Below are 19281 nucleotides of genomic sequence, written 5' to 3' on the forward strand. Positions count from 1 at the left end.
TCATGATGAAGTAAAACCCTTGAAATGCAAACTTTCTCAACAAGTGTCTTTACTGCTACAATCGGAAAGACATTATCATTTTGACATAGCATAGCATAGAGGTATTATTAATTTGGTACAAATGCAGATGGATCACTTTAGAGACAGTGTGGAATTAAATATTACAAGGCATTCTGTTTTGCTTATTTAATAGAGAGTGAGGCCGGGCCAGGCCACATCTCCAGGGACCCTGGGCAGATGTGGACTGAGTGACTACAGAGCTTTGAGGTAAACACTGTAAAAATAAACGAATGAGCAAAGTAATGGGATATGATGGATGGGATGCCAGGTAATTACTGTAAACGCTTTGTCCGAGACCCAGAAAGGACTTTAACCTCTAGGTCTTCTAATCTGGCTTCTATCACCTAGCAGGGCTAGTGGCACTTTCGGTTCTCAATCATAAACGTCTGATTTGCCCTTGGTATGCTTTAGCAATTTTGTTTTCTTTCCATTGAAATCTGTTATCTCATCCTAAAAAAGGAAAACATACAGACTGGCCCGCTCTGGTATCTGGGACCTTGAGAATTTCACAAGCAGGTGAGAATTTGACCATATGGGAATTGCCTTGAATTCTCATAGGGCCAATAGATAGCCCTCAAGCCCTGCTCCCTATAAAGTTCAGGCAGGGCTCTGAACTCTGGACTCTGGGAAAGCATTGACCATGAGGTTGACCCTGTTATTGGTTGCCCTATTTGGGTATATCTACTGTCAAGAAACATTTGTGGGGTGAGTGACACTTTCTGATGTTTATTTAGATTCTACTTACTTGATTCCCGAAAGCTCTCATGTGCCCACAGCTTGGTCACAGAATACGGGATGTACTCGCTCTGGGTTTTCAGAGCCCTCGCAGGTTGTGGGGAGAGATCAAGAAAGGTAGGAGCTGATCAAAGAGGAGATGAAGACTGTAGAGGAGGAAAGGAGTGGAAACCGTCAAAAGCCCTAAACAGAGACCTTTTATCTGGTAATAAAGGATAGGATTGCATGTCGGGACACTCACTGGCTATGGTGGCTTCTACAGTGTACAGACATCGGAGGAGAGGCTAGGGATTTTGCATGAGGGAGAAATGTGTTTTGAACAGTAGTGCCTTGACTCTTCCGGTGCCTGTGGGAGCCTGCAGGCTCTGAGTGGAGACGGAGGACAATAACTGTGTGAAGTTAGTCTTAAGATGGAGCCTGGGAGTTCCTCCATCCTTTGCGGAGGAAGAATAGCTTTAAAGATAGGGCAGGCTGTCTTTGGGAGAGTCGGCTCTGTGAGATGAGTTTAAGACCTGTTCCTCTTCCTTTCCCACGACCTTAGACAATGTTTTATGGGCTACGACAGGAATGACTCCATTTTGCAAAGTTGAATTTTCACAGAACTGACCTCATCTGTTTCCCTCCGTGTGGTCAGAATGTGGGGCTGATGGACAGCAGGGAAGAGACACTGTGTCTGTACTTGCCTCAGGAGCGTCGTAAGGGCCTGTCTCCCACCATTTCCCACCTCTCTGGACTTTACCCTTCCTGCCAGCACTTGCCTTCCCGTTTGCAGGTTTCTTCTCTGGGTGGTAGGGCCTCCTCAGGAGTTAGACCAGTCGGACGGTCGGGGGCTGCTGGTGTCAGGTGATGCTTTTCCTGGCGTTAGGACTCACTCACCTTTGTTTTGAAATCCTTTGACTCCTCTGTCTTGTTTGTTTGTTTCTGTAGTCCCGGCAGCCCCAGACTGCATAGAAGACTCAGGCTGCCCTCACCTTTGTAGCCTTCCTTCTGCTTTTGCCTCCCAAGTTCCAGGCTTTTAGGTGTGAGCCACCCACACCAGTCCCGGTTCTACAATTTGGTAAGGGTGCATTTTTGGAGAGTATTCCAAAGGAATTAATGAAGCCATGAAATTAATTAATTAATTATTAATGAAATTAATGAAGCTAATTCGGTTTGGGAATCAGAGAATGACATGAACTTTAGGATTTCTAGAATGTTGACAAAGTAAGTATGCATTAGAAATCTATGAAGGATTTTATTTTTTTTAAGTCACACCCTCCCTTTTTGGCTGAGCAACTCCTGGGCTGTGGTCTCTTAGAAAACATACCAGGTACTACTAGTCTAATGTGTTCCTCTTCCCAGCACCTCATTTTTTAAATTTTTATTTATTTATTTATTTATTTAATACACTTAGTGAGTACACTGTAACTGTCTTCAGACACACCAGAATAGGGCATCAGATCCCATTACAGATGGTTGTGAGCCACCATGTGGTTGCTGGGAATTGAACTCAGGACCTTTGTAAGAGCAGTCAGTGCTCTTAACCACTGAGCCATCATCTCTCCAGCCCCCAGCACCTCATTTTAGAGACAGACTCCTGGGAGTCCATGTATTAACTAAAAGTAATGAGACCCAAATGGAGGAATTTTCAGACCATTTGTGGCAGATGGCTACTTGCAGGCAGAAGGGTCTGGGAGAGCTTATGTTCTGCCACTTGTGTGTCACGCGGGAGAACCGTGGAAGCCATGCGGAGCTGTATCCGAAGGTCTGGCTTCCCATCCTCACCCCTTCTATTGTGACTCATTGCATTGTTCCTTCTCCAGAGCACTGAACAGGAAGTCAGCCTGCTTGGAAAATGGACGGAGGAAAAAAAAGGCTCTGCTGCTGAGCAAAAGGCTCTTCCACCCAAACTTTTTGCTAACAAAACACTTGCCAGTTGGGAATTTCTCTTTTTTGCCATGATACCATGTTTTTGTTTTTGTTTTTGTTTTTTCTCCTTAGAGCTTCTGTGTGCTTGAGCATGTGGTACCACCCTCCACTTGATTTGCCTGGGCCTCAATTTTCCCTCGCTGTGCCCCAAGTTTGTTTAGCCCAACGGGCCTGGAGTTGATACGCTGTTATATTTTCAGTCACAAAAATAAAACAAGCAAACAAACAAACAAACAAACAAACAAAGCAACCAAAAAGCTTCCGGTCTCCCCAGATGTGGATCTAATTCCTCTTACAGGCACCAAATTAATTATTTTCCTTTTCCTCTTTCTTCTTTTTTTGTTCCTCCCTGAAAAGCAGGAACAGACAAGTTTTAAGAGCCAGAACTTTTATGAGCAGCAGGTGTTATTTGACAAATTCTCATTAGCTCAAGGAAAGGAAACTTTAATGGCAAACTTCCTGCTAGGAGCAGGTACACCTCTTAATTATTATTTAGATAGTGTTTCCTTGGAGGAAATAAAGCCGTTTGATCACCTCCTCATTCTGGAGATGTGGGTCAGTATACGATTTATTAGTTTCTGGCTTGTGAAAGAGATTACTGGCCGGGCAGTGGTGGCGCACGCCTTTAATCCCAGCACTTGGGAGGCAGGGGCAGGCGAATTTCTGAGTTCGAGGCCAGCCTGGTCTACAGAGTGAGTTCCAGGACAGCCAGAGCTATACAGAGAAACCCTCTCTCGAAAAACAAAAAAAAAAAAAAAAAAAAAAAAAAAGAGATTACTGACTGTTGCATTCATCTCTACGCAGAATCCGACCGGAGCAAAAAGCAACAGGAAATGGTGAACAGGTTTGGCTCTTAAGGTCATGTTTGTGATTAATATATTTCAGAGACCAAGTTCTTGAGATCATCCCAAGAAATGAAGAGCAGATTAAAACTCTACTGCAGTTGGAGGCTGAAGAGCATCTTGAGGTATTTGTCAGACCGTCCACGTTTGCCGCCTGCCAGTAAATAAAGTCAGCATGATTGGCAGCTCTTTCAGTCTGTATTTTCACTCCTTGGAGGTGCTGTGCTATGCTGACTCTTAGAGCTTGCTTTCCAAAACCTTGGACTTCAGCAGCAATGCTACAACGTTGAGCAAATCACCTTCTTTCCTGGTGATTCATTTTCACAATCAGAAAATTGAGGAAAAATATATCATTCTTCAAATCTCACAGGACTACTGCAAGACTTGGGAAAAAAGATGGAAAATGTGAAAGCTGAGCACCTTTAACTCATCATTTCCCCTTTAAAATAATTTATGGCATTAATACTCCATGATGAGATGAATTGGACCTCTTGAGTGCCAGATTGATTTTATTTTTTTTTAAGACCTCCCATAATTTAAAATCATCTATCTGTTCCTCTTCCAATTTTAATATCTGGCCATGGGGTGTGTGTGCTGAAAACAACATATTTGCTGACCCTTGGGTACACAGAACTTCTTGTTGCTGTATCCCAGTGGTTCTGGAATGATTCTGTTTTTTTAGCCTCAAACTCGGTAACCAATTGCATTATTGAAATCCATCAATGTACAACTATTTCTTTCTCCCAGAGCGATTCCATCATTATCTTGGCTTGGCTCTTTATTCCTTTCAGCTTGATTTTTGGAAATCCCCCACCGTCCCCAGGCAGACAGTCCACGTCCGAGTTCCTTTTGCCAGCATCCAGGCCGTCAAAGTTTTCCTGGAGTCCCAGGGGATCGATTATTCCATCTTGATCGAAGATGTTCAAGTGAGTGTGTCAGAGAACAGCCTTGCAAAAAGGCCTGCTGGTCCTCCTCCCGCTCTGCCAGGAAAGGGGCCTGTGGGTTTCACATGGGTCTTCTATCAGTTCGAACTCCTATGCAGGATGGTGGGGAGGCACGTCTCCTCTTCCTTCTTGAATTTCACGCAAATGGAAGGAGACCAATCTGTGATTCAATTAGTTTTTAATTAGAGGTTAACTCAGAAAGGCAGGCTGAGCCACAAGATGGCCGGAAGGCCCTCTGAGCTCTGTCACCCCCAGCCTGCAACTGCTACCTGGCTCCCAGCCTGTGCATACCCCATCCCTTCTCAGAATACTTCCAGAATAAGAGGTATTTGACCCAGAGACTGGTAGACATGATGTAAACTCAGTGAGGAAGGCTTGGTCCTGGGGACCGAGTGTCGGCAGGTGATTTACTCCACCAGACTGAATGCACTGCTGACACAATGCAAATCATAGCATTGTTGCATCTTAGGTTCTCTTGGATCAAGAGCGTGAAGAAATGCTGCTTAACCAGCGAAGAGAGCGTGGTGGTAACTTCAACTTTGAGGCCTACCATACCCTAGAAGAGGTAGGTGTTTCAAAATGAAGGTCAGAGACACCAGCTGCTCTTTTCTCTGAGGACAAGGCTATTTCCTCGGGGGTGACTTGATAACCTACATATTATTCTCACTCTATTTCCTGGCTTCCTAAAGTCTTCCTCAGATTTTGTCATCAGTGCCTGCTTCAATGCAGGAACTGAAGTCCGCTTGACCATCCCAACAGCCACACAGTTATTTCGGAGGTGTCAAGAATGTTTTAAGTGAGTCCACAAATAGCTTTTCCCACTCTTCCCACAACACTCCTTTGCAGAGTTTTAAGCTGCATAGGCTACGGAGTCACTCAAGATCGACAATTCACTGTGGTCTTGGATGTGTCAGGGGCCACTTTGAATCAGCTGACTCCCACACACAAGGGTCTGCCTGTATGTTGGGGGCTCCCAAAGTGCACATTGATCCAAGGTCACACAGTAGCAAAAAGTCTAGGCTCTGCCTTTCTGGGTCTCATTCTTTTCTCTATCAGGGCCGTGTGCTGCTATGTAGGTACTTGGAATGCACTGCACTTACTAGTGTGACACAATGCCTTCCGGGGAAGCTGGTTTGGATCTATTTATCTGCACTGTCTGATTGGTGGTGACAAGGGGGAGTTAAGACGTGAAGAGAAGGGCTGGAGAGATGGCTCAGTGGTTAAGAGCACTGACTGCACTTCCAGTGGTCCTGAGTTCAAATCCCAGCAACCACATGGTGGCTCACAACCATCTGTAATGAGATCTGATGCCCTCTTCTGGTGTGTCTGAAGACAGCTACAGTGTATTCATATATAATAAATAAATAAATCTTTAAAAAAAAAAGACGTGAAGAGAAGAACAGGAAAGACTTAGGGGGCAATAAGCCAACAAATAAAGTTTAAAATGTATTAATTTTTTTCATAATTTATTTAGTGGTAAAAGCTATTTAAAACGATTGCGGGACGGGGAGAGACATGACTTGAACGGATTTGTTCATTTGTCTCAATGCCAGAAATACCAGCGTGATTGAACATGGGGGCAAATGCCGCCTGGTAATATATATTATATATGTGTCTTGTTACCTTCCTAAAATTCTCCCCCTTAAGAAAAAAGTGTCCTAGTCCGGCTAGAAGAAGAATGTGAAAGAATTAAAAAAAAAAAAAAAAGCGTGCTCTCTCCCACTTGCCGATCTAACAAACAAGCGTTTGCGACAGCAAATGCTGGCAGCAGCTGGATACTGTTTCAGGTCTGCCTCTGTAATGGTGGAAGTCTTGATATGTTGAGAATGCCTAGAATTTCAATGAGCCTTAAAATTTGGGGTCGGGGGGGTAGCCAGTGACTGGAGGATGTCCCCATTGTCCCAGGGCCTGCACTTGCGCATTTTGTATTTTGTAGCACAAGCCGGCCACATCTCTTTTGGTGCCAGTAAGGTTTGCTGGTTAAGGTTAAAGACTTCCCTGCTGGACATGGTCTACGGGGGGGAAAAAAGTCACAGGCAAATCAGACAAGTGGCATTTTACTTTGCACAGAACTGGAAAGAACCGGCTCTGCTGCGGCAAGATGGCTTCTCTTTTTCAGAGTGACTCATCATCCCCGTGATGGCTTCCTGCCGCCCCCATCCGGGATGCAGAGACCGGGAATGGAAGGGCGAAAAGATCCTAATAGCTGCATTCGCTCGGTCACTCAATTACAGATGCCTGTTTATCATTTGAACCCTTTAGATTTACCAAGAAATGGATAACCTCGTGGCTGAGAACCCTGGTCTAGTGAGCAAAGTGAATATCGGTTCATCTTTTGAAAATCGGCCCATGAATGTGCTCAAGGTATAAAGGGAACAGTGACTTTTGTTTTCCCTCTCACGATGCTTCTAGAATCCCGCTTCTCCCAGCTGGGCTTGCAGAGTAGGGTTTTTTCCCCCTTTCTTTCTCTCGCTCTCCCTTTTTTTTTTTTTCTTTTTTCCTTCCTAACCGGTCTTTGCTGGTTTTGAGCATCCCCACCACCACCCGCCCCCCTTCCTTTTTCTTTTTTCTCTTTTCCTGCACGCTGACGCAGGTCTGCAGGAGAGAATTAATGTGTCCTGATAGATGCGTTCGCGGGGAGCCGGGCCGAGCGCGCCAATTGGAGCCGAGCAGGCGAGGCGGCGGGCGCGGGGGAGGGGCGGGCGAGCACTGGGGAAATTAATCAAAGTGGGAGTTCTTTGCGGATTTTTTCTTTTCCTCTCTCTTTTCTTGTAAAAGCCAGCTTAAAAACAAACAAAAACAAACAAGCAAGCAAACAAAAAGCACCTAGTAATTGTTCGAACCGCATTAAAAACGCAAAAACAAAACAGAAAAAAACCCAAGAAACAAAAAAAACCACTCCCAAACCAAAACAGAAAAAACAAAACCAGTTTCTCAGTGTGCAGAGGATGACAGACAACTAAATGCAAAGCTTATGCCCTGGAGTGAAGGCTTTTTTTTTTTTTTAGATGACAGTTGAAAAACGGCTAAGGTTCGCTGTGACTAGTCACCCCTAACAGTATTCGGGATGATAGTTCAAGCATTTGCACTTTGTTCAGAAAAACAGTGAAAATTATTTCCCCAGACTTCCTAGAAAGAGTTTGTTAAGGGGTGTGTGGGGGGAGGTAATGTCACAACGCCCTACTAAATTTGGAGACGTTGTGGCTAGGAACCAACTGACTAACTGGGACATGGATTCCTCCGAGCGGTTTCCCCAAAGCTGGCCTGGAAGGGGTAGCTGCCACTACTGGACGGCTAGGCTGCCTGCTTACTACTGCCACTTTCTTTTCGGTCTGGCCTACCTCTGAGTCAGGGAACTCTGAATTCTCCGGCCTTGGTTTTTCCTGGCCTTCGATTTTTCCAAGTGGTTTGATGGTTGAAACAATTAAAAAAAAAAAATTCCTACTTTTGACATCTGAGCACTCTGAAGGAAAAGACTCAACATATTTTCAACAAAACTTTCCCAAACCTGTGAAATGTGAAAATCTTAGCAAGAATTTGCATTTCTCATTAACCTTATCTGTTGTGGTTGGAATGCTGCACAGAGATAGAAGTTGATGGTGCAAAAATAATCTTTTCCTCCTATTTAGTGATCCAATTGGCAAGGCCACTGTTGCAAATAACCCAGTCACTTAGATTATACAACTGAAGCGCTGGAGAGCGCCATGAGAGCACGCAGCCCTGTTTTGATGGAGGGCTCAGAAGGTTCCGATGAGATTCTTAGAACAGAAATTACAGATCCGTGCATAAACATTGGAAAACAGAGGAACATACAAAAAGGGCGAGGAATAGCTTTGGCAACTCGAATTCCCCACTATAGGATGATAGCTGTAAATATTTTCTGTTTCTTTTTTTCCCCGTTCCTCACTCCTCCTCACCACCCCCATACATTTGCTTGCATGCGTCCTCTCACATGAACTAGTCTTTTAAAAAAGAATGACGTACTGCCTGAAACCTGTTTCTCCTCTAATTTATAATGTGAGCATATTTTCATTACATTATCTGCAATTTTTTTTTTTTTTACAAACATTAAGGGAGGGAAATTTTGCTTTGCTTTTCAATCTGCATTTAAGCCTTTTTTCTTTCTTTCTCTCTTTTTTAAAAGAAAGGAACTAAACAAACTGACAGAAGAATCAAGCCAGTGTCACCTGGCCATCTCCTCTTGTTCTCTTAATCCCGTGGAGAACAGAAAGGGGACAGAGAAAGACCCTGCGGGGAGAGGCGCCGACTGGGGAGAAGCCCTTTCCATCGCTCTGTTTGTTTTGCAGTTCAGCACCGGTGGAGACAAACCAGCCATCTGGCTTGACGCGGGCATCCACGCTCGAGAGTGGGTTACACAAGCTACTGCACTGTGGACAGCAAATAAGGTCATTTTGCTTAAAATTCCTCACATATTTTGTCTTTTGGGAGTTAGGTTCTCTAAGCAAACACACTGCCCTGGTGGGCCTGATTGTGAGCGCTCTCAGCCAAATCCTCCTCTTACTCCACCGGCAGGAAACAGACTCAGCCAAGCTTTCTTTTCTTTGGTATTATCCCATCTAGGACGGTGGTACTGAATCCCTGGGCCCCTTGTTAAAAAACACAGCAAGCCAGAAGAATTGGAAAGGGTGGCGGGTACGGGTAAGGGGTGTCGAGTTTCAGCCTAGGAGCAGGAGGAAAGCTTGGTACTTAGAGGGAGGCGCCTCCACAACAAAGTCTTGAAAGGGCTTCAGAGAGCAAATGGAAACACGTGCGAGAAGACTCTAAACTACAGATCTAAAGTGAAACGAGCTGAGGGTGTGTGGGTCGTTCTGAATATTGCCCAAATCTGATTCTGAAGTTGGAATGTAGCAGTCTCTCGCTTCCACATAGTCCTTGGCACAAGAACCAGGACACGATGCTGGGTGTGACCTAGGCTGGTATTTCTTAAGTAATTCCAAAATGACATGCTATAAATCAGAATGTTAATTCACGAGCAAAGGAAATCAATCCACATCAGACCATTCAAGCATGTGCAACCACGTGCATGCCGACTGATACATTTTCCCCTTCAATTAAAATGCGGTTACCTTTAGGGTATTATGAAATGGATATTTAACAGTTGAATAATAATGCCTTAGGATGGCTGAGCACAGGAAATGAATACATTTTAATCCGGCAGAAACTTCAGCTCTCTTGCAATTGATTGCAGTCAAAATGTAATTCCCCAAATGGAATTTAACCGGTTCTCCGTATCTTTAGCAAAGTCCCCGCATATTTAAGTAATCTGATGTTGGTCCTGAGTTCTTTTGGAAAGTCACCCCATGGGAGGATTAATGAATATCAAGTTTTAAAAATTTGGTTCATAGATCCAAATAAGCCACACATACCATTGCCCACCATTGCAATAATAATAATAATAATAATAATAAATAAATAAAAAACCAAGACAAAAAAAAACCTTCACTACAAAAAAAAAACAGGGAGAGAGGTTGCTAGTTCTAAGAGAATAGATAGGTGATATTTACTTAATAAGGAAAATTAAAAAACTGATATTTACCTTAACATAAGAAAATGCTGGCACCAGAAAGGAAAGTTATAGATGCTGCAAGATACTGTACTCCAGGGAATTTGAAAGTTTCCCAGTGATCAACAGTGGCCCCTAATTCATGTTTGGAAACAGCAACAACAACAACAGCAGCAACTCAAACAAACAAACAAACAAACAAACCAAACCCCCAAACAAACCACAAAACCACAGTGCCATAGTATTTTGCAAAGCATTTTCTGGGCAAAGTGGGTGGTAAGATTGAAAGTCTCTGTCTCTCCTCAGATTGCTTCTGATTATGGAACCGATCCAGCCATCACTTCTCTTCTTAATACGCTGGATATCTTCCTGCTGCCTGTCACAAACCCCGATGGATATGTGTTCTCCCAAACCACCGTAAGCCACTCAATTATTTTATTTGTTGTCTTGTGTTGTTTTTCTGTCCACAGGACTTAAGACATGCAGGGACATGGAAAACCAAACAAAAGTCATCTGCCTGTATTTGATTTACTCAAAGCAGAGTGCCTGCTCTCTCAGTAGTGGCACCGGGAAACGTTTATGATCGTTTCTTTTTTTTTTTCTTTTTCTTTTTTTTTGGTTTTTCGAGACAGGGTTTCTCTGTGTAGCCCTGGCTGTCCTGGAACTCACTCTGTAGACCAGGCTGGCCTCGAACTCAGAAATCCGCCTGCCTCTGCCTCCCAAGTGCTGGATTAATCTGACGGTCAACGTCTTTACGTGTTGACTCAGCCAGAGCCTGTTTCAGCTGCTATGCTGGATTATTCAAGTGTTGGGCTTGCAGTGAGTCACCTAGGAGATTTGTCTCAATTGTCTCTGAGATTTTGTGTGTGTGTGTGTGTGTGCGCGCGTGCGCGCACACGTGTGACAGAAAAGAAGAGGCAGATACTACTCACTTACAGATTGCTACAGGATTTAAGTAGGCAGCACAATGCATCCTAGCATTTTTACTTACAATGTGTCAAAGAAATCCTCTGTAATATCACTAAGAGGAGTTATCTAGGCTCCCTCCCCCAAAGACACTGTGACAAAAGCACCACTATGGCCTTGTGACCTCATGTATATTCAGGATGAGTCAGAATCTCAAGTTTATTCTGGTAGAGAGCAGATAACAATGACAATGACAAAAGCATTTTCAAAGAGACTGACATTCTCTGCTCACAGCCTGAGACACTGCAGGAATGGATATAGGGGCCACAGGCAAGCCAGAGGAAGGCAGCCTATGATCTCTTAGAGGTTCATTAAAACAACAACAAATAACAAAACCCGAAACATTGAATAACCGTAGCTGTAACTGTAACTGTAGTAAGGTAACTGTAGTAAGGTTGCCAATTTAGTTCCTTATTTTCCTAAACTGTTCTCTCACAAATTCCCTCTCTCTATCTCTCTGTCTCTGTCTCTGTCTCTGTCTCTCTCTCTCTCTCTCTCTCTCTCTCTCTCTCTGTCTCTCTCTGTCTCTCTCTGTCTCTCTCTCTTTTTGTTGTGGTAGTGGCTAGCATTTAACAGACCCATGTTTTATGGAACATGGTTTGGCAGGCATTTATTTACATAAAGTGAACCTGGTATGGGGACCATTTGACAGTTCAGGGCAAAAGAAATATCGTGCAGTTCTGAAGGGAGGGAACAAGGGAATGAACCCGGGAGAAAGGACCTGCTGATCAGAAGGGATGACCGTTGTTTTTTTTCTTCCTTCATATTCATATTTGGTTGGATATTTAAAGAATCGAATGTGGCGAAAGACCAGGTCTAAACAGTCGGGGAGCTTCTGTGTTGGTGTGGATCCTAATCGGAACTGGGATGCAAATTTCGGAGGTGAGCACCGGGTGTCATCTCCAGGGATGGCCAGACTGGTTTGCATGGCTCTGCAGTGTTCAGCTTGTTTAGCCCATTTAGGATTCAAGTCATTTAAAACCCTCTTTGAAACACTTGACTGAATTCTCTCCTTTCACGGGAGTGCAGCCCTGTCACAGCTCCAGGCAGCACTTAATACGGTTTGCTTCACATCTTGGTTTTCCCCGCAGGCTGTAGCCCGGTTCAGCCTCTGAGTCAAAGAAGCCAGGCTTTGCACAATGGCGGGGGGCGCAGGAGGCGCTGAACCAACCGCTAGAGGGGGTTAGGATCTATAAGGAAGAGAAGCATTACATCATCTGGTAGATGCTTCGAGAAGGAAAACTTACAAAAACAAAAAAAGGACAAATGGAATTAAGAAATAGATTTTCGAATTACAGTCAAAGATAAAATGTCAGTTTGCTCATTTTGTTTTATTTACTTCAGCTTTTCTCTTTGGGGGGTTCACTGGCAAGCCAGTTGTGGGTTCTTTTATGCTTTTAGGCACCAGTTAAACCTGTTTCACTAATCACAGAGTTGAAATTTGTTTTTTTGGTTTTTTTTCCTGCTAGTTTCCTGTATCAGTACATTAGTTGTTTTTCTCATTGATGTGACTGAATACTTGACAAGCTTCGTCTCAAGGGAAGAAAGGTTTATTTTGGCTACAAGTTGGGAGGAACGTCGCACCACGGCAGAGAAAGTGTGGTGGTTATAGGAACGTGAAGAATGTGCTTGTATTTTGTCCATAAGTGGAGAGAGATGAGCGTTCTTGCTCAGGTGGAGCCCCTCTTTCCCTTTTAATCACCTAAGCGCCCCAGCCTGTAGGACTGTGCTACGGCGTTCAGGATCTAGGGTGGGTTTTCTCTCCTCAGTTAAACGTCTCTGGAAAGATCTCAGAACCTTCCAGAGGTGGGTTTCCTACGTGTTACAAATCTAGTTAAGATGACAATGAAGATTAAGTATTACAAACCCTGAAGCTAGGTGCGGTGTCTTTTTTCCTAATAACTAGCACAGAGTCTGAGACACAGAGAGCAATCATTAAATATTTGTAAACCAAATGAATTCTTGAGAGTTATAGAACTGAGACAGGACCCACTAGGGAGGAGTGATGGGGCACGCATGAGTGGTAACTTCATTCATTGCTTTAATGATTTATCCTTCTTATTATTATTTTGCATAGGAAAAACATAATCAAAGCACCAGAGCCCAAATATTGAACCAGATCCAGTAATTCAATGCCACTTCCCCTCTGAAACATTATTCTTAAATAACTTTAACATAAGATGGCAGAAGTTATATTTACATGGATTTTGCCTGATTTATGTAGAGAGCTTGGGAAATCTCAGGCCCCAGCCCCTGCCAGGCCTGCAGTGGCCCCGTTTCAGGCATCTTAAGCAACTATAGCTGTTGAGAGAATCAAGGTCAAAGGTGGCCTTGTCAGATGTTGTGATTTCTTCAGGGTGGAAATCGTGTCAGAGGTTCCTTACATTTGTAGCTTTGTGACTTAGAAATACAGATGCATAGAAACTTTTACTCTTGGACTCTACAGATTTGAAGAGGTCCCAGAAAGCGAGGTTACAAAACCGCCAGCCAGTGCGAGAGCTCTTCTTCCAACAGCTCCCACAGAGGGGACATGATCTAATCTGAGAGCTCCTTCTGCTCTACAGAGGATCCATATTTTAAAAGAAGAGACATGTCCAGGATGAGTTCATTTCTGCTTCCTGGCCATGCCCTCAGAGCAGGGATTTCGACCTAACACAAGCATAGGCTTATTATGATTTATGAAAGAGGAACTTATTCATGCACGTGGTAACATCCTCCCTGTAGTATAGCCTTGGCTGTTTTGGAACACTTTGTAGATTAGGTAGGCCTTGAACTCAGAAATCTTTCTGCCTCTGCCTCCTGAGTACTGGCATACCACCTCCACCCAGCTACAGTGTCTTTTAAGAAGACACTAATTAGGCTTCTTCTTTCTTCATCCCACTAGGACCTGGAGCCAGTAGCAACCCTTGCTCTGACTCTTACCATGGACCCAGGCCCAACTCTGAAGTTGAAGTAAAATCCATAGTGGACTTCATCAAGAGCCACGGGAAGGTCAAAGCTTTCATTACCCTTCACAGCTATTCCCAACTGCTCATGTTCCCCTATGGCTATAAATGTACCAAGCCAGGTGACTTTAACGAGCTGGTGAGTTCCTACATTGTTATTTGGAGTTTAATGACCACATCTGTTGTGTGGACAAGTGAAGTTCCATTCATAAAGTTAGATACTGAGGAGGAGGAATATTAGTGACAGGCTGTGAAGGTAATCAGACATGCTCCCAACGCAGACTACATTTCTCCAGTAAATAGAATTTATAGAAATTAATGGTGCCTTAACACAGATGATCCAGGAATCTGCTTTTTTTTTTCTTTTCAAGACAGGGTCTTATTATGGGTAGCCTAGTCCAAGCTGGCTAAAAAAATATGAAAAATTATGATCCTCCTGCCTGTCTTAGTGTCTTGAGTGTTTGGGGTACAGGTGTCTACTACCACGACTGGCCTTAGGAGCTTGCCATTACCATTAATTCCCACGGTATGTGACCTGGATGTGGAACTGAGGTTCTTGGACTGCTGGACAGATGCTCTGTGCTGAGTGGTACGGCTACCCATAATTCACTAGGACTTTCTTGGGGCCTTTCGCTCTGTGACCTGACACGACAGTGCACTGGTATATGATGTGTACTTAAAAGGCTTTCCTCCCTAACTCAATTCCTTCTGTCATCTTCCCCATTTCAGAAATAAACAGATTGGCTGCAGCCCTGGGTCAGATGGTGACATCTCAGGGAGCTGTACACAATTGAGCAACAGCAGTTCCCAGATGAAGAGAGTGTGCAAATATTTCCAATTTGGCTTTTAGGCTTTGATTTTGAAACCCATCTGTTAAGGAGAAGCCTGGAATTGAGACCTTTTGGACAATTTACCTTCAAATAGAGTTTTGCCAGCGGCCCCAGGCTGTCATAGAATAGATAATTTCAGTTCAAATATATCTTTCATCTTATCAGTTGGATTTTTGAGTTTGTTAGGACAGTTTTCAGGGTTGAAGGGGACTTTGTTACCGAAGTTACATCTGTGTGTGTGTGTGTGAATTGTCAAGGTTGGTAGGAACCTAAATATACTCCCTGCTCACGTTAAAAAGAAATTAAATATAATTTATTTTTAATTAAAAATCAGCATACAAAATATTAGTTTTCATCATGGCATTTAAAAAAGTTGTTTCTGTTGATTCTTGCCCCTGTTTTCTTCTTCCTCATTTGCTTCCTGTTCTATTCTCTTTCCCTTTTCAAGTAACATGTCTTCTCCTACCCCCTCACACCGTTGGAAATACTTCTTTCCCTCTTGAGGTATCTTTTATGGGTCTATATTTACACCTAGATAATCTTCAGTTGTCCAACTCCTGTGCTCAGGTATCTGTGAGCTCGTTCTGTAGCCTGCAGCCTAGGAGTATCTCTGCCTTCAAGGGAGCCAGTTCATGCGGCATAGAAGTTTGACTATTAGAGTTTCCCCTTGTCATTGTCATCTGCCTTCCAATCTTGCTTTGTCATTGGCTATATTGACGAAGTTCACTCTTTTTTGGGGGGAGATAAATCTATAAATTACTTCAAGACTAGACACTGGATTCTTCTGGGTCTTCCTATACTGCACCCCCACCTCCAAACTACCCCAACTCCGTTAAGGATTTACAGTTTGGGACCAAACTCCCACCCTATTTCAGGGTGCTGTTTTCCCAGTGCCAGCTTTGATTGTCTGTGTTCTTGAAATGTCACCCCCAAAGTGGATGCAGGACCTGTGTTGCAGGTTAGCCATCTTGGAACAGAGTGTGGCTGTAGCTGCTACCCATCCCACCCTTCACTCTCCTCCTGCAGATGCAGTTGAGGGTCACCTTAGCTTTTTGGCAGTTGCACCATGCTGTTGAGTCATGCTGGGCTCCTTGACAACTGAAACCCCCAGGCTCTCTGAGGCTTTGGCTGAGCCAGGTTTTCCCCATCTGGTATTTGTACAGTTGTTTTCCTGGACCCAAGTTCAAGACCTTACATTTATCCTTAGCAAGGACAGTAAAGCCTCAATCAGTCAAAAATGGAACTCTTGAGTAATGGAAAATATTTTGCTGAGGTCTGCTTCTTGGAAACAGAGAGAATCACAGGAAAATAAGCCAGTAGGGATGAACTAGGGAAAAAAAAACCAGACTTCCCAGGTACATCCTGAGGTCAGTACATGCACGTTCACTGGAGTTCCTTAAGCCTATGAAGCTTTCTAAAAGTGTTTTTTGTTTTTTTTTTTTCTGTTTTGAGACAGAATTTCTCCATATAACAGCCCTAGCTATCTTAGAACTCACTGTATTCCAGGTTAGCCTTGAACTCACAGAGTCCCACCTGCCTCTGCCTCCTGAATGCTGTTTAAAGGCATGTACTACCACAGCCTGGCAAGTTTATTTTATTTTATTATTTATTTATTTATTTATTTTGGTTTTTCGAGACAGGGTTTCTCTGTATAGCCTTGGCTGTCCTGGAACTCACTCTGTAGACCAGGCTGGCCTTGAACTCAGAAATCCGCCTCCCTCTGCCCCCCAAGTGCTGGGATTAAAGGCGTGCGCCACCACTGCCCGGCTGGCAAGTTTATTATTATTATTATTATTTTATTATTATTATAGTTTTACCTGCATATATGTCTGCACACTACCATGTGGTTGCTGAGAATTGAACTTAGGCCCTCTGGAAAAGGAGCCAGTGTTTTTAACAGCTGAGCCATCTCTACAGCCTCCTTCCTAAAAAATTTAAAACTACACTTGTTTACTTTGTTTGTCTGTGTGGAAGTCAGGAGACAGCTCGCAGGATCTGGTTCTCCTCGACCACGAGAGTCACAGGGACTGAGTTCAGGCTGTCAGTCAACAAACACCTTTACCCGCTGAGTGATTTCTCCGGCCGCCAATACTATTTCCATTTATGTTTCTAAACAAGGAGATCTAGTGACAAAATAATGAATTCTGGAGCATCAAAAACAGCCGCATAATGATAGAATGACTATATCATGTTGTATGTTCACAGCAGGAGAAAAACATGTGTGTTTACTTTCCAGAGAAATAGTTGAGAGGAAAGGAATGGGTGTACGTCTGTGCCAGCTAGTGAAGGAGTCCGAGTAACTAGGCCTCCCTGTCTATGTTAGAATATTGGATAACTGGTTTCTATGAGGAAAGTTTTATCCGTTCACTTTTCCTTCCAGGATGAAGTGGCCCAAAAGGCTGCCCAGTCTTTGAAAAGACTACATGGCACCAGTTACCAAGTGGGACCCATCTGTTCTGTCATCTGTAAGTATCTGCTAGACATTTGAACAAATGACCTGTTAAGAGGAGAAGCACCATTTGAATTTGGGTGAATGCTTTGAAATTGCCTTCAGGCGAAAGCAGTGCCCCTTGTGCCCAGAACCCAACCTTACCTGTTTTTCCCCAGGTCTAGGTTCCCTGTGAAACATTTATGATATGATAACACCATTTCTGGAGATGTGAGTTTTGTGCTGTCTCCTAGGCTTGTCCACACACCTTTAATCCCAGCACTCTGGAGGCAGAGTCAGGCAGATCTCTGTGCGTTCAAGGCCAGCCTGGTCTACATAGCCAGTTCTAGGACAGCCAGGGCTACACAGAGAAACCGTGTCTTGAAAATCAAGAAACAAACAAGAAACATTTATTGAAACTTACTCTAAAAGTCATGTTCTTTTATTAGTCTTCCCTTTCCTGGCCAAAAGTGACTCCTATCTTGAGTAGGTTCATGAACTGTGGGTAGTGAAAGAATGGACGTGGCTCCGTTAAGAGGACCTAGTTAGAAGCTGAGGGATTAGTTCAATGGTAGACCATGTGCTTAGCATCATGAGGTACTGAGTTCAAAAGCCCTGGGTTCAGTCTTCAGTATCAAAAACTCAAAACCAACGCAAATAGCAACAATAGGGGACTCTGATGGTTCAGTGGAAAGTTGCTGTTACAGGCAGCTGCCTGTGCACTGGATGGGGGACAGGAAGGCAGATGAGGCAGGGATACATCTAGAAGTTTGTTGGGAGACTCTGTGAGACTTTTCTGTCTTGCAGTAGGTACACTGGGAGACCTCTGCACAGCCTGAATTCCCCTTAAATGCCCCTTAAATGCCATTTAAACACCCCTCCTTATAGATAAAGCTAGAAACTCAAAACTATACAGTCAAGTGTCTATTTCCACAATGTCCTGTGCCCAAAGGTTCTTTGGAAACTAGTAGAATATGAGCCTCAGACAGACTCTATATCCAACAGAATTTCATTAAGCATTGTCATGTGCTAAACCTGATGCCAAGTACTGCAGATACAAGAAACCTACCAAGAATTCAGTTTCTTTTGCATAGTGTGTGTGTGTGTGTGTGTGTGTGTACGTACATGCATGTGTGGAGGTCAGAAGACAACAGAAGACAACTTGTGGGAGTCAGTTCTCTCTTTCCACTTTCTGTGTTCCCAAGATCAAATTCAGATCTTGCAACAAGTGCAAACTTTACTTGCTGAACCGTCTTGCCTGCTCAGAGTCGTTTTGAAGAGAGACGATTAGGAATGTGAAGGAATAAAGGAATATTAGGATATGTGTGCAATAGTAAGTTCTGCATGGTTCCACAGTATTGTAAAACTGGGGTGGAGGATTTAATGCGCTAGAGAAGCTTCACATAGGAAGGAAGCAGGGTTTTAAAGATAAGCCATCAGGCAGCTGACGAAGAAACAAAGGGCTAGGTACTCTGAGGAGTCAGATCCAAGGGTACTGAAGCATGGAGCTGCATGGAGGGCTCTGAGAGCCACAAGTAGGGTTGGGATTGCTGGGACGAAAGACGTGAGGAAGGGAGGCTGAAGGGTGGGATTTTGTGTGCTATGTGGAGACTTTCATCTGAAGGATTCTGGAAGCCATCTTGGAGTTCTCAGTGAAGCAGTTCAAGTATTGAGTGGAGGCTGTAGTGGTCATGGACTGGAAGTGGGTATGTCCTCCAGCAGGAGCTGAGGAGTTAGGGTTGGAGATGATGGTCCTAGCGACAGCAGGGCATGAGCATCCGTAGTACGTGCACAGAGAATGTGCAGCATCCGTAGTGCGTGGACAGAGCATGCGCAGTGTCTGGGACCTGCCATTGGCCCTCGTCCTTTATCTGCTGTACAGTTTCTTGTTGAAGATCATTGGATTGTGCCCCTCACTGAGAGGTGACATTCTGGATAATAAAAGAGGAGTGTTGGAAACAGTATGTGTTTGGTTATAGAAGCATGGAACTTAAAAAAAAAAAAAGAAATATGGAGCTTGAGGTTCTTGTAGGGTTCACAGGCTTATTTTATTTTATTTTATTTTATTTTATTTTATTTTATTTTATTTTATTTTATTT

At 43.7% G+C, this 19281-nt stretch overlaps 1 protein-coding gene across 1 annotated transcript in view; it reads left to right on the forward strand.

Annotated features, from left to right (window-relative positions):
* Nucleotides 1–652: 652 nt before the first annotated feature.
* The window catches only part of Cpa2 (carboxypeptidase A2), a 23204-nt gene continuing 4575 nt past the window's right edge, over nt 653–19281 (forward strand). Inside the window, exons 1-10 of the mRNA XM_028762587.1 lie at nt 653–765; nt 3589–3670; nt 4337–4471; nt 4959–5054; nt 6752–6853; nt 8797–8895; nt 10320–10430; nt 11771–11861; nt 13864–14063; nt 17135–17219. Of these exons, the coding sequence (XP_028618420.1) occupies nt 701–765; nt 3589–3670; nt 4337–4471; nt 4959–5054; nt 6752–6853; nt 8797–8895; nt 10320–10430; nt 11771–11861; nt 13864–14063; nt 17135–17219 (1066 nt within the window). The 5' untranslated portion in view covers nt 653–700. The remainder of the gene's footprint in view (nt 766–3588; nt 3671–4336; nt 4472–4958; nt 5055–6751; nt 6854–8796; nt 8896–10319; nt 10431–11770; nt 11862–13863; nt 14064–17134; nt 17220–19281) is intronic.

Source organism: Grammomys surdaster, unplaced genomic scaffold, assembly GCF_004785775.1.
Source record: "Grammomys surdaster isolate TR1022 unplaced genomic scaffold, NIH_TR_1.0 134, whole genome shotgun sequence".
In the NCBI taxonomy this organism is placed as follows: domain Eukaryota; kingdom Metazoa; phylum Chordata; class Mammalia; order Rodentia; family Muridae; genus Grammomys; species Grammomys surdaster.